The 14,558-nt window shown below is 41.1% G+C and overlaps 2 protein-coding genes across 3 annotated transcripts in view; one reads left to right on the forward strand and one right to left on the reverse strand.

Moving 5' to 3' along the window:
- PAICS (phosphoribosylaminoimidazole carboxylase and phosphoribosylaminoimidazolesuccinocarboxamide synthase) overlaps positions 1 to 4,767 on the reverse strand; it is a 58,529-nt gene extending 53,762 nt beyond the window's left edge. For both annotated transcript variants that reach the window (XM_087724702.1, XM_087724701.1), the window contains exon 1: positions 4,374 to 4,767. In XM_087724702.1, the coding sequence (XP_087580828.1) occupies positions 4,374 to 4,752 (379 nt within the window). In that variant the 5' untranslated portion in view covers positions 4,753 to 4,767. The remainder of the gene's footprint in view (positions 1 to 4,373) is intronic.
- PPAT (phosphoribosyl pyrophosphate amidotransferase) overlaps positions 1 to 14,558 on the forward strand; it is a 66,954-nt gene that overhangs the window by 37,305 nt on the left and 15,091 nt on the right. Inside the window, exons 2-3 of the mRNA XM_087724707.1 lie at positions 8,238 to 8,304; positions 10,482 to 10,688. Coding sequence (XP_087580833.1) covers positions 8,238 to 8,304; positions 10,482 to 10,688 — 274 coding nt within the window. The remainder of the gene's footprint in view (positions 1 to 8,237; positions 8,305 to 10,481; positions 10,689 to 14,558) is intronic.

Consider the following 14,558-nt stretch of genomic DNA (forward strand, 5'->3'; position numbering starts at 1 on the left):
TACAAATACCATATTATTTATTCATTAAATGTATTTGCTGCCCATTCCACTTCCAATGCAACTATATCTTAGTGTTCATTTGTGCAAGGAGAATTCTGATCCTTTGTTAATTGTTGAGAGTTTTTCTCCAATCAAGAAACACTTGGCTAAATAATTAACCCCATGGCTGCATAATAGCTAGCTTCCCTTCATGATAAACCGTAATAGTTTTTATTTATTCTATAAACCAACATTTTGTGAGATATGGAGAACCCAAACAGAGTCTATAGTTGCATAACAAAAGGAATTGTGTCAGGCCAGATTGGTTAAACAAGACTAATCAATTTGAGCAGTAACACTTTCCCCATGGGCTGATAATAATCTGTGAAACAATAGCTAATAAATTAATTGCATAAGCATTTGTACAGAATTCATTTTACTCAGCAGCCCTGGACAGTGTAGGAAACACCACATTTCATGAGGCTTTCTATTTTCAAAACATATGACTGATTCATGGATTGGATTGATTTGATATGATTAGTATTCTATCAATGTTATGAAGATTGTACGTCTTCTACATCAATGGGAATACAATAAAACCCCTCTAGTAAAAGAATATAAAGACAAACAAATCATCATCATCATATCATCAGTCTGATGGCTCCAGCTCATCCATCTGAAGGCTGTGTAGGAAGTCAGCACCCACCCCTCTGCTAGAAAAATGAAATATTTTAGGAAATATTAAAAAGGCAGAATATTATATTTCCCTGGGTGAGAAATGGAGAAATGTTTTTAGGCAGGAAACAGACTCACTCTTATAGCCACCTATCCTCCTCAATAGCCCACGGCAGATATCTACACTTAAGAAATAAAGAAGATACCTAGGTATATTCATAAGCAAATGCCTTCACCCAAGATCCAACAAAGTTAGGATTAGTCCTCTACCCATCTCACCACATGGCACCTGGAAAGATTACATCACCCAGCAAGACTCAACCAAGCCTGGGACTTAGGACAGCCTACAGAGTTGCCCCTACATGGCTCTATGGGAGTCTGACAACCAATCAGAATACAAGCTCAAATTCAAAAGCCCAGAGAGAGTATAAAATTTAGGCACTCTCAGCATCTCTTCCCTTTTTTCCTTCTTCACCCAACATCTTCAAGGCATGGGATCCTGTCCACTATTAAAACCATCTTTCCAAGCAGCCACCATGTCTCCAGTGTCTTTCTCCCCACTTGGAACTAAACCCAGAAGGACATTTCTTCCAACAGCTGTAAGAAAGAACTCCATTCTTAATAGTTTATAGAAGATTGGGTTCAATTACTACATAGAAGTTGTTCCAAAGTATGGCAATAGCAATAGCAATAGCAATAGCAGTAGACTTATATACCGCTTCATAGGCCTTTCAGGCCTCTCTAAGCGGTTTACAGAGAGTCAGCATATTGCCCCCAACAATCTGGGTCCTCATTTTACCCACCTCGGAAGGATGGAAGGCTGAGTCAACCCTGAGCCGGTGAGATTTGAACCGCTGACCTGCTGATCTAGCAGTAGCCTGCAGTGCTGCTTTTAACCACTGCGCCACCTTGGCTCTATGGCCAATGTATAGCCTCCATCTGCCCTTTACCCCATGAAAGTGTGGCTCATTTTTACCACAGTTATTGACAACGAGGGAGGAGCCATTTCTCAAGATCATCTGAAAGTGCCATTACGGTACTGATTTCTGCAAATGCCACCTTTCCTTCTGCGTAGCAGTCTACTTTCTTAAACAGAGTCCTTCACTCTTTTATGTATCAGTAGACAGTATTTTAGGGAAGAAGAGGGAAGGGAAACATGCTTTTGTTCACTTAGTGGCAACCAATTAGATTCAACTCTTTGATTTGGATTGCGGGGAAATTCTCTCTAGGGCTAGCTGCTGTAACGTAATATCTTTATTTAGAGATTTTAAGAATATTAGGTGTGAGTATGTATGTATGTATGTATGTATGTATGTATGTATGTATGTTTGTAGGGTGGGTTCCTGCCAGTTCTAACCTCTTCTGTAGAAGAGGTTCCACAAATCTACAGTGCCATTTAGAACCGGTTCCAGCTCCCTCCCCCCGCCTGTCCGTACATCATCAAGATGAAGAGCGAGAGGAGGAATTCTGGGAGTTGAAGTCCAAAAGTCTTAAAGCTGTCAAGTTTAAACACCCCTGGGTTTTTTTTAAAGGGTTAGGGGGTGCAAGGGTCTTGTAACTTGACAGCTTTAAGACTTGTGTACTTCAAATGCCAGAGTTTCTAAGCCAACATTTTGGTTGCTAAGCAAGAGCTTAGTTAAGTGAGTTTCACCACATTTTACAAGTTGGCCACGCCCACCCAGCACTTGGCTGGCAAGCCACTCCCACCCTGTCACATGGCCAACAAGCCACTCCCACAAAGCAGGCCACACCTACAGAAGAGGTTCTAAAAATTTTGAAACCCACCACTGAGATATATATATGTGTGTGTGTGTGTGTATGTATGTGTATATGTGTGTATATATATATATATATATATATATATATATATATATATATATATATATATATATATATATATATATATATATATATATATATATATATAGTATATGTGTATATATAATTTGTGTGTATGTGTGCGTATGTATGTGTCTGTCTGTGTGTGTGTGTGTGTGTGTGTGTGTGTGTTTTATTTGTGCCCATAATTGGGGCCTGTATGTATATATGTATGTAGATATATTTGTGTGTGTGTGTGTGTGTATGTATGTATGTATGTATGTATGTATGTTATATTTTCGCTGATAAATAAATAAATAAAGGGAGACTAGTATAGATCTATTTCAAGCTATTTAGCTCTCATCAGCTAGCCATACCCTTACTGGGATTCGAACCTGTGCTCTATTACATCTTAGGCAGACATCTTAGCCATTAAGCCACAGGTCCTCCTCCTTATCAGCTGAAGCCAGGGAGGAAGGTATATATTTAGTGTCACAACCCCTGGTATGCCCCAATTATGGGAGGAAGCTTATTTATTTATTTATCAGCGAAAATATAACACAAATATAACAAAGGCAACAGTAAAAATATTGGGTTTCTGTCATGATGGACTCTTGTGACGAGCCGATTGACAGATAATGGAAGCTATATAATTAATTTACGTATGTAAGTTGGAATTGATAAACTCTGAAAACAGAACAAGAAAATCATCCTCATCCTCAAAACTTGGAGCAAACAAACCCTTTATCTTGACACAGGATTCAATTTGTGGGATTTTCCTCTCTTTTACTGCATTGTTTTGCATTATTTAAAAAAATCAGTGGTTTATTAATTTAAAACAAATTCACATGCATTCCAAGGTTTATGCAGACTTTTTTTCCCCCCTCTTTCTTGTTAAAATCAGATAACCGAGAATTCTCTAAAGAAAATGAAACACGTTCAATTACTTCCCTGATCATGTTTTAAAGGGGAAAAAAAATCTTCTTGTGATTATAAAACGATACTCGAAAACTCCATGAAATAATAATTTACACATGCTCTTATTTATTATCAAGAAATACTTTTGTCCAAGTGGCTTGATTTGGTTAAGGTCTTTTTTTTTTTTTTTTGCTTTTTTTTTTTTTGCTTTCACAAATAATATATTTTTTGTATTTCCGGCAGGCAAGCAAAATACATCACATACAAATATGCAAAAACTCTTGTGAATATAGTTTTTTTAGAAGGTTGCCATCTCAGCAGTTGATTCACCCTTTAAAAGAACTTCAACGTGCTTTAAATGTTTATAATGTATCCCCCCCTTAAGCAAGATAAGGTAAATTTCTTGGAAAAACAAAATTTCAAAAGGGACAACATGTTTCCATTCCCCGCTAGAAGGTGATTTGCATTTTTTGGTCCTTTTTGCTTAAATTCTAGCAGGGCACGAACAGAACGACAAGAAATGTATATGTAGATATAGATACATTTATTACTCAGTAGCTCAGCATTTTCTCCTCAAACCCAGCAACGCAACTATAAAACAGCACAAAATGTTACACATAAAGCAGCAATAAACCCAGTAGAAGTTTGCAGGCCCTTAGTCTTTTTTTTTTTCTGCTTTTGTTTTTCTCTAGAGGAATTCGGCTTAGGAAACTGGCTAGCTCCAGCAGCTGGTTTAACTTAAGTTTATGTATTTATAGAAACATTCAGGAACAGACACCCTCCTCCTCCTCTCTCCTCCACCCCCCCTCCTTCCCTTCCCCAAGAGACACACAGATAAGGGAGCGCATTAAGTCGGTTTGTTCTACCAACTATGTCATCTGCAGTGCCTTGCATGGGTCTGAGGTTTACAAGCTTGTATGTATTTTAGATAACAGCAATAAGAAAAAAAAAAGAAGTTTGGCGTGATTGTTTTTTTTTTTTACCTTCATTGTTCTCCTTGGTGGCATTTATGATGTCATTGGCTGAACACCTGCCGTTCTCCTCCTCTGTTAAGTGGGTGACAGGTTTATGTTGCAATATGGCATCCAGCTCATGAAAGAACTTCATAGTCTTGGTAGCATCCCCTGAGTTGTGGGCATATTTAACTGTCCTATATTCATATTTCAGGTTTTTATACTTTGCCCGACACTGTTTCCAGTCTCTGCAGATCCCCAACTCCTGAAGCCTTTTAGCAATGTAAATAAATATCCCTTTATTCCGTAAGGTCCCATGGAGTTGCTTTCTGATATTTTTTTCTGACCAGACGCTTAGCAAGGCTTTAACCTCCTCCTCAGTCCAATGCCTTCCTGCTCCACTCTCCATGTTGAAAGTGACCTGGAAATGATTCACTATTTCTAGCCAAGATTGCGTTTCCTAGGAAACCAGACGGCTGATTGTCAGTAAGCTCCACAGAGATGAAAGGATCCAGTTTTACTGGCTCAAGCTGCCTGAGGGGAGTAACTTGAGAAACTGCCAAATAAGCAGGTCCCGTCTTAAGAGGCGGAAAAATAAAGCAGCTCGGGCAGAAATGATTGCAAAGTCTGTTAATCATTTGGCACCCCCCAAATAAGCTGTTTTCTGCTTTGCAGAAATTAAGCACAATTCCAGAGATGGAATGCATGCTGTAACCTTTGTTATGCAACGGGCTTTAAATATAATCTCTGCTCTTAATGTACATGAGAGCTCTAAATAAGCCTCCCTCCATCTGGCCCCCTCCAGAGGCATTGGATCACAAGCCTGGCTGGATGCTGAGGATGATGGGAGGTGTTGTCCAACGTATGTCAGCGTATAAATTTGATGTATATGTCAGATTTATATTGTTCTGTTTGTTTCCTGGTATGATTTGATTGCGTATGATTACCTATGACTAAGTGTTGTATCTTATGATTCTTGATGAATGTATTTTTATTCTCCTTATGTACACTGAGATCTTATGCACCAAAGATAAATTCCTTGTGTGTCCAATCACACTTGGCCAATGAAGAATTCTGTTCTGATCTATTCTCCTCCATTCTATTCTTATTCTATTCCACACACACACTAAACCAGTGTTTCTCAACCTTGGCAACTTGAAGATGTCTGGACTTCAAGTCCCAGAATTCCCCAGCCAGCGAATGCTGGCTGGGGAATTCTGGGAGTTGAAGTCCAGACATCTTCAAGTTGCCAAGGTTGAGAAACACTGCACTAAACACTGTAAACTATGATTTTGTTTGGAATGAAAACATTTGATTTCCTTGATTCCTTGAAACTTTGATTCTCTTCAGATTCGCTAGCAAATAATGCCTTCAGTTTTGTGAAATATTTTGTTTGTTCACATGGTTTAGTATCCCTTTCAAAACTGTGATTCATAATTTCACACATATACACATACTTACCCTTCTCCTAAATGCCTGATTTGCCTTCACAGAGCCTTTTGTGATTCTTAACTAATGGAGTCACTGTACTTTGAATTCTGAGCATTCAGGGATATTCAGTAATAGTTCCACGTCAGTAGTCTTCTGAGTGAATCAAGTATAATATGCTAAAAGCAAACTAAGGAAATTTTAAGATCAAGTTTGTGTGGAAAACACGTCTATATTCTTTTTTGTATTGTCTAGAGCAAATCCATGACATCCTTTACAAATGCAAGATTCATCTTAATAGAAAATGAGATAACACACACTGCAATACCAATTTTAATTGGTTTGCAAATTATTTCAATTAAATTTTCATTTTCCGTTTTATATATTCAAATAAAACATTTCATTAAAATATTTATTTGAATATAGAAGATATTTTGGAAAGAGTCATATATTCTGTAGATATATATTTTTTGTATATAAATGGTTCTTTTTAAGTGTCTTCCTCCCCCCCCCAAAAAAAAATCTGGGTTCTGTAACTATCTCAGGTGCTAATTGAGTCCCCCTGTGTAATGCCATACTTGCCCAACAAAGGAACCTTGGTATTCCATAATACTTGGGAGATGTTGCCATGGCAGCTAAATAACTAGCCAACAGATTCATATTACAGGATTCTAAGAAGGGAAAGGGGAAAGGGGATGCCTTTTTTTTCTCTTCCCCCACTAAAGATTCTTTAATCTAGTATTTTTGATGGGATGCTTTGAACCTGACATCCCAGCGAACTTGGGGTTCTTCAAATATAATGGGAACTACGGCAATGCTTAATGAAATTCTGGGAATTGTGGTCCAACTTGATATGGAAGGCATCAAACTGGGAAATGGTGCTGTAAGCACTCTTATGTCCTATTGTATTGTATTTGTATTTGTATTTGGTTTATTTGTATGCCGCCCTTCTCCAGGAGGGACTCAGGGCGGCGAACAACTCAAAGGGGAAAGGGAACATAAACAACAGTACACATAATTAAAATACACGAAAATCACACAGCCATACCAGTCGAGAGGGGAGGGGAACTCATCAACCCCAGGCCTGCCGGCACAGCCAGGTTTTGACGGCTTTCCGGAAGGCCTGGAGAGAGGTGAGGGTCCGGATCTCCGCGGGGAGTTCATTCCAAAGGGCTGGAGATGCTACAGAGAAGGCCCTCCCCCGGGTAGTAGCCAGATGGCATTGGCTGGTGGACGGAACCCGGAGGAGGCCGACCCTGTGAGATCTGACGGGTCTTTGGGAGGTAATTGGCAGCAGGCGGTCTCTCAAGTATGCAAGCCATACCTCTAATATAGTAGAGAAAGCGACTTCTGGGGGGAAATGGCAACTGAAGATTGACTCTACTAAAAGCACAGCCAATAACCATGGTGGAATGAAGAGTCAGTAAATAAACCACCTTTTTTTTAATTGCTCCCTGGACAATGAAGAGACTTGAGGTTACCCAGAGTTGCTCCAGAGAGTTCCTTCTCATGAGAATACTGCAAGACAGCAGTCTCCAGAATTAGAGTTTTGGGACCCAAGGGAATAATCTTTTTGCACAAACCACGGTCAAAATAAAATAAAATTGGATACACGTACTTTCTTTACAAATCACTTTCAGAAAATGCTTGTTAACTCTTTTAGGTTTTAGGAATTTTGGGAGCAACACATTTCAAAACAGTCGTTGAGTTTCTTTCAAACCTTAATAAAAGTGGTTTGAAATACAATTTTTAAGGATTTTTTTTAAAAAAAATGGGGTGGTGGATAAGCGGCAAAAAGGTAATTAGAAGTTTGATTTTGGGGAGTTACAGGTCCGGATGGTTTTGGGATTAATAAGGTTTTGGAATTAATTATAAGAATCCTTCCCATGAGAAAATGCTTTTGTTTTTAGTTATGACTCTAGATATTAAGACCTTGGAATCCTGGAATATTTTTTTTCTTCTCATGAAAACCTATCCTTGTCTAATAACTATGAGGTCTATGGAAACCAAGTTAAAGGGTGTATGTGGACCAGGATCATATATTCAGCATTAGAACTTCTTTTTCTTCCTAGTATATTCCCGCAGGTACAGGATCCGCTTTTCGGATCATTGAACGCCACTTTCACAATTCAGCATTAGAACTTACCAGGAAAAATGATCTTCCCAATGAAATATTGCAGGTGTGAGAACTTTTCTTTTAAAATTTCAATCAACCGTCTCTTTTTACAGACTGTTTCTTTCCATCTCCCCATTCCCACAATTTTTTTTGTTTATTGTTGTTCTTCATGTGTGGTTTTGGTTTTAGGAGGAAGAGTTATTTTCTTACAATTTAGAAAACTTTTTTCGGATCTTGGGGTCTTCACAACACCTGTAAAAATCCTTCAACCATGAATGGCACCTTTTGGGTGACATAAAGATCCAGTCTCAGAAATACAGGTTCCTTACCTGCTCTTCTTTTTCTCATAGAGGCCAAGAGAGTGCCGGGATTGTGACAAGTGATGGAGAATCAGCCCATTCTTTCAAAGTGCACAAGGTAAATATTATCTGGCATTCCTGAGGTGGGAAGGGAGGAGAAGATAATTTAGAAGATGTTGATGAGCCATTAAACGGTGTTAACTTTAGCTGCCTCATAAATAGATTTTCCCTAGAAGGAGCTGTGCCCAGCCTAGTACTTCAGGGATAAAAAAAAGATGTGGAGATTACTCTTAATTTGTTTTCTCTCTTTAAATATGAATGCTGTAAGAACTCAAAATCTCTCTCTCTCTCTCTCTCTCTCTCTCTCTCTCTCTCCCTCCCTCCCTCCCTCCCTCCCTCCCTCCCTCCCTCCCTCTCTCTCTGAATGATGTAAATAAGAGAGTCATCTATGCATGATTTTGACACTCAAATCAGTGGTGGGATTCAAAGTTTTTACTACCAGTTCTGTGGCCGTGGCAGGGGAAGGTTACTGTAAAATCTCCATTCCCTCCTGATCAGCTGGGACTCAGGACACAGAGAATAGATGGGGGTGGGGCCAGTCAGAGATGGTATTTATCGCTTCTCCGAACTACTCAAAATTTCCGCTACCGGTTCTCCAGAACTGGCCAGAACCTGCTGACTACCACCTCTGACTCAAATTTTTAATTTACAACTCTCCTAAATCTAACCGTCAAAATCATAAAGTAACGAATGTAACTTGTGTGTCACAAGAGGAATGTGAACAAAATATTTAGAAAATGATAACATGTGGTAGTATTTGCGTGTGTTGTAAATTAATTTAATGGATTTAGTTAAGGGATGTCTTAATCACCTCCCTTGTGGAATACGCTCCATGGGGCTGCCCTTGAAACCATCTGAAAGCTACAAATGAATAGCTTCGGACATGGCATGGACTGGTTGCCTTGTGGCATGGACTGGTTGCCTTGTGGTTCACTTGAGTAAACCAGTACTCTGTGGGCTACATTGACTTTCAGTTGCTTTCCCAGTGCAATTCAAGGGGCTGGTTCAAACATCAAATGGCAAAGGTCTAGGTTACTTGCAGGCAATCTCCCCCATGGCATCTTTCCATCATACTAAGTTACTTAGGGTCGGCGGGCTCCAGATGTCCTTCCTTAAATGTTGCCATCTGATAGGTCTTCGGAAGCAAACTCTTTGGATCTTTGTCCCACCTTAGATCCGAGAGATTCCTACCCTTTTATTCTTCCATGGGGCTTGTCAGAGTTCCAATTATTAGGAGCAACATGTCAGCACGTACCCAAGTGAAGCCAACTTTGACCTCACGTAATTTACGACCCAATTATGACACTGTTTCCCCACCCCCCCAGGGTGTGTCATAAATCACATTTTCCAGCAGAGCACTTTCATGGGCTGTAGAGATCATGCCCCTCCAGCTGCTGTGGGTAACCTGGGAGAAAGCCTTGAGAAAGATATGTCTGGAATGTGCTTCTGTTTGTGGTTGCTGTGCTGTGTCATCAGATTCCCATCCCCCTTGCCTATGGCAACTCGAGAGCAGGCCAGGGATGCTTTGAGAGACCGCCTCCTGCCAATTACCTCCCTGCGACCAATTAGATCGCATAGATTAGGCCTCCTCCGAGTACCATCTGCCAGTCAGTGTCGACTGGCAACCACACGGAGGAGAGCCTTTTCAGTAGTAGCTCCGACCCTTTGGAACGATCTCCCCGTGAAGATTTGTACCCTCACCACCGTCCAGACCTTCTGCACAGCCCTTAAGACCTGGCTAGCCCGTCAGGCCTGGGGATAAAGATAATCTGTCCCCACCCGAATGATGAATGAATGGTGTTTACTATTTTTACTTTTATGTACTGTTTTGTGTCTATTGTCTGTACCTTCCCTTCCCCATTTTATGTAAGCCGCCCTGAGTCCCCTCAGGGAAAAGGGCGGCCTATAAATACTAATAAATACCAAATACCAAATACCTTTGCAAGTTGACAGGGCCTTTTTATCCAACCATTGGGCTAGGATGGGGGTTGACCTGGGCAGATATTTGATCTGGTGCCTGGGAAGGGAGGAATGGCACTTTTGTTTTTAACCATGGTTTTTTTGATTGTTGTGTCTTGATTCATTGTATGAGACAGGCAGTCATATAAGTTTTGTAAATAAATGTCCATTAAGTAGAGTTTTTTCTTCTAAATTAGCTCGTTAGTTTTACACTGCTGTAAGCAATACTGGGAACTCCCTTTTAGTTCATCCATCCCATTTCCTTTTTCTTTGCAGGGAATGGGTCTTGTTAATCACGTGTTCAGCGAAGATAGTCTGAAGAAGCTCTACGTTTCAAATCTTGGAATCGGCCATACAAGATACTCTACCTCTGGGGTGTCTGTCCTTGATAACTGTCAACCGTTCGTGGTGGAAACTTTGCATGGGAAGATTGCGGTCGCCCACAATGGAGAGTTAACAAATGCAATGCGACTGAGGAGAAAGGTAGGGATCTGTTTTCCTAAGATGAGAAAGCTGAAAAGGATAGTAAATTCACTCGTAATAGAGAAGGTTTATAGCCATTTGGTAATAATAGGATGCAAAGATCATTATAAGAGTACAGTCCAAATTCATTAAGACAATTCAAAGATAAATTCCTTGTGTGTCCAATCATACTTGGCCAATAAACAATTCTATTCTATTCTAATGTATAAATTGTAAGGATCGAGATCAGATGGAAAGAAACCTAAATTCTAAACCCAACCCTAATGCACAGCAGCAATGTGAGCTTGTATGAAGCTTTCTGTTCACCTTCTTAGTCATCTTGGAATACTGCATCCAGCTTTGGTCGCCACAATGTAAAAATGGTGTGGAGACTCTAGAAAGAGTGTAGAGAAGAGCAACAAAGATGATTAGGGGACTGGGGGCTAAAACATTTGAAGAACGGGTTGCAGGAACTGGGTATGTCTAGTTTAATGAAAAGAAGGACTAGGGGAGACATGATAGCAGTGTTCCAATATCTCAGGGGTTGCCACAAAGAAGAGGGAGTCAAACTATTTTCCAAAGCACCTGAGGGCAGAACAAGAAGCAATGGGTGGAAACTACTCAAGGAGAGAAGCAACTTAGAACTGAGGAGAAATTTCCTGACAGTTAGAACAATTAATCAGTGGAACAACTTACCTCCAGAAATTGTGAATGCTCCATCACTGGAAGTTTTTAAGAAGAGAGTGGACAACAGTCTGTCTGAAATGATATAGTGTTTCCTGCCTGAGCAAAGGGTTGGACTAGAAGACCTCCAAGGTCCCTTCCAACTGTTATTCTGAAATCTTTTCCATCCTGTCCCCTCTAAATCAGTTTATAACCACTCATGCATTCAGCATTTAGCCATTCTCCCTCAGAAGACTCCCCCATGTGGATGCCTGAAATGCATGCTCTTTAGACGTAGCATATCTGCCCAGGTGATGGTGAACACCCCCATAGGTCTAAAGCAGTGTTTCTCAACCTTGGCAACTTGAAGATGTCTGGACTTCAACTCCCAGAATTCCCCAGCCAGCGAATGCTGGCTGGGGAATTTTGGGAGTTGAAGTCCGGACATCTTCAAGTTGCCAAGGTTGAGAAACACTGGTCTAAGGCCTATAGATATGGTCTGCTTATTCTCTGACCCCTTGTTCTCTCGCAAGCAGGAAGTTGGTGAGAAGAGAAGGGTGCCAATCACCACCATGTTCACCTTTAATTCATTCTCTACCACACACAGTGTAAATCTGATAATTGATTGTTTTGAGTGCAGTTCAGTTCACTTTCGTATCTGTAGTTGTGAATGAAACAAATTTCCAAAGAAGCAAATCACTTCTGGAAATTTACTTTGTGCAGCTTCTGAATATGACTGAGAAGATGCACGCTTAACATCCCATTGGTAGAAATGAGAGGATTCGCATACAATGTGTTGACTGTTAGTCAACTATGGCTATTCCTCCATAATTAGTATATATAATTATCATCAACCTGAATCAATCCACTGTAGAATTCTTCATTCGTTTGTTCTGAATTGGGTGGCTGTCAATGCCAGTCAAAAATAAATTGATAAGTTAAAGACTAGATATCATTATTTACTATGCTGATCCAGTGCAAGTTGGTAGATAAGATGTTTTTCAACTTCCTAGTCTAGGGCTGGGAGAAACTGCCTAACCCAAAATCACCAAATTGATTTCCATACCTAAGGAGACCCTCAAACCTGATTATCTCTCTCTTAGTCCAGTACCTCTACTGCTGCACTTTTACTAATTAAGACAGTGACATTAAATTTAAAATTAGAAATCCTAGTCTTACAGACTCACAAGAGCGGTTTTTTTTGTGAATGAGAAATGTGGAATACAAAATTTTTCTGATCCTAGCTTTTGATCCAAGTTTTTTTCCCCCCCTTGTTCCATTCAAGCACACTGATCTATTTCGGTCAATTGCATTAGGATAGAACAGAACAGCAGTAGCAATAACAGAAGTGTGATTAGATACAAAAGTAATTTTTCTCCAGTGCAGAAGCTGTCAGTGTGCATGCAAAACAACTGAGTAATAATAATCATAATACAAATAAGAGCGGGTAGTGAAGAAAATAAAGATGATGATGATGATGATGATGAGCCATACAACATAGGTAAATGTACATAAACACTAGACTTCACTGTGAGAATTAGGTATTCAGCAGAGTGATGACATGAGGGGAAAACCTTACCCTGTGTTGTGGCCTGCCACAGCAGATTTGTGAGGAGGTTGGGGAAGAACATGGGCCGGTCCTGGAGTCTGGGGAAGGCTCTGATGAGGGCTCTGTGTCGGAGGCAAAGAGGGGGCCAGAGCCATATGCCAGTTGTCAGCTGCCTTCAGAGTCAGACATCGGTGAGGCAGTCGAACAGCTGGAGCCTGTTCCCAGTGTGCGCATGCACAGAGTTGCCAGACGAAGGGAACAGCTAAAGAACAGGGGCTGACTTGGGAGTAAGGCCACAGGTGGACGGTGAATGGCCCCTCCCAGAGGAAATAAAAGAGGAGCGAAAGGGGAGTGAAGTTTGCAGGAGACCATTGGTTCACTTAATTAGTTCGTGACTCTCTGAGACTCCTTGCCAAGTTCTGCAGATATCGGCTTGGCAGCTCTCCAAGCCAGGTAAGGTCTGTGACTGTAAATCGTCCCTTGAAAGACTTTGCTGGATGTGAATGAGGGGTTAATAAAAGGGGTGTTTTTCAGGAGTTTGCTTCAGGCTCTTGGGAAGCCTAGGTCAGAACACCCTGTGTCTAGTGTTGTCGTCCTGAGGGAAGGAGTTGAAACAATTAATGTCCAGGATGTGATCTCTGACCCATGTAATATAAAGGTCGTCTATGGAAGTCAGGCTGGTTATAATTGTTCCTTCTGCCGTCCTAACCATTCATTGGAATCTTTACCTGTCCTGTTTGATTACTGTTTACCAAACTAAACAGTTACAGAAATGCATGATGACAAACTCAATAATTGCTCTGTAAAACTGTATAGCTTTTGGGACAGACTGAACTTTCTGAGTTGATGCAGGAAGAACATTTTTTCTTGCGGGTTTTTTTTAATGGTGGTTCTAATGTTAGGTGTCCATTTCAAACCCTCGGACATTAAAGAGACCCAAAACTTGAAGGATTCTACTGCTGATACTGTGCTGTTAAATATAGCAAGGGGTGGTAAAATAGAAGGGCTCCTCCTAAAATCCATTCTTATCTCTACAGTTTTAAGTATGTTTGGCTCAGGGGTGGGTTTCAACCGGTTCGCGGCGGTCCCCGCGAACCGGTTGGTCGGCAAACCCAGAAGTAAGTAACTTCCGGGAATGGCGAAGGGCCCGCCCGCGTGCCCACGGTGCTTACCCGGTTTTGACGAGTTCTGCGCTTCCACGCATGCGCAGGACGCATACAGCGCCTGCGCGATCCTCCAGGAGCAGCTGGAGCGTCGCGCAGATGCTAGTACACATGCGTGCACGAGGACGCCGCCGGCCCCGTTCCAACCGAACCGGTTGGAACGGGGCGAGAAACCCACCCCTGGTTTGGCTCCTGATTGTTACAGCTGCACCACGATGCAGTTGTTCAACCTCAATTCTATATACGGACTTTTCACTGTCTCAAATGGGTCCAATGGCACTTGTATCGCCTGCAGACTTCAGTACTTTAACAGTGGGATCACCAGACATGCAGTCATTGGTATATAGAATAGCAGTGGGGAGAGCACACAGTCCTGGGGGGGGGGGGGCGCCTGTGCTAATTGCATGGGTTGTCGATGCAATTTTCTCTAGCTGCACCTGTTACTTCCTATTTGTCAAAAAGTTGATAATCTACCTGACAAGTGTGGACAGGCACAGCTAGCTAAATCAGTTTAGA

This window comes from Thamnophis sirtalis, unplaced genomic scaffold, assembly GCF_051295495.1.
Source record: "Thamnophis sirtalis isolate CommonGarterSnake01/CBP01778 unplaced genomic scaffold, rThaSir2_p1.2 scaffold_10, whole genome shotgun sequence".
NCBI lineage: Eukaryota > Metazoa > Chordata > Lepidosauria > Squamata > Natricidae > Thamnophis > Thamnophis sirtalis.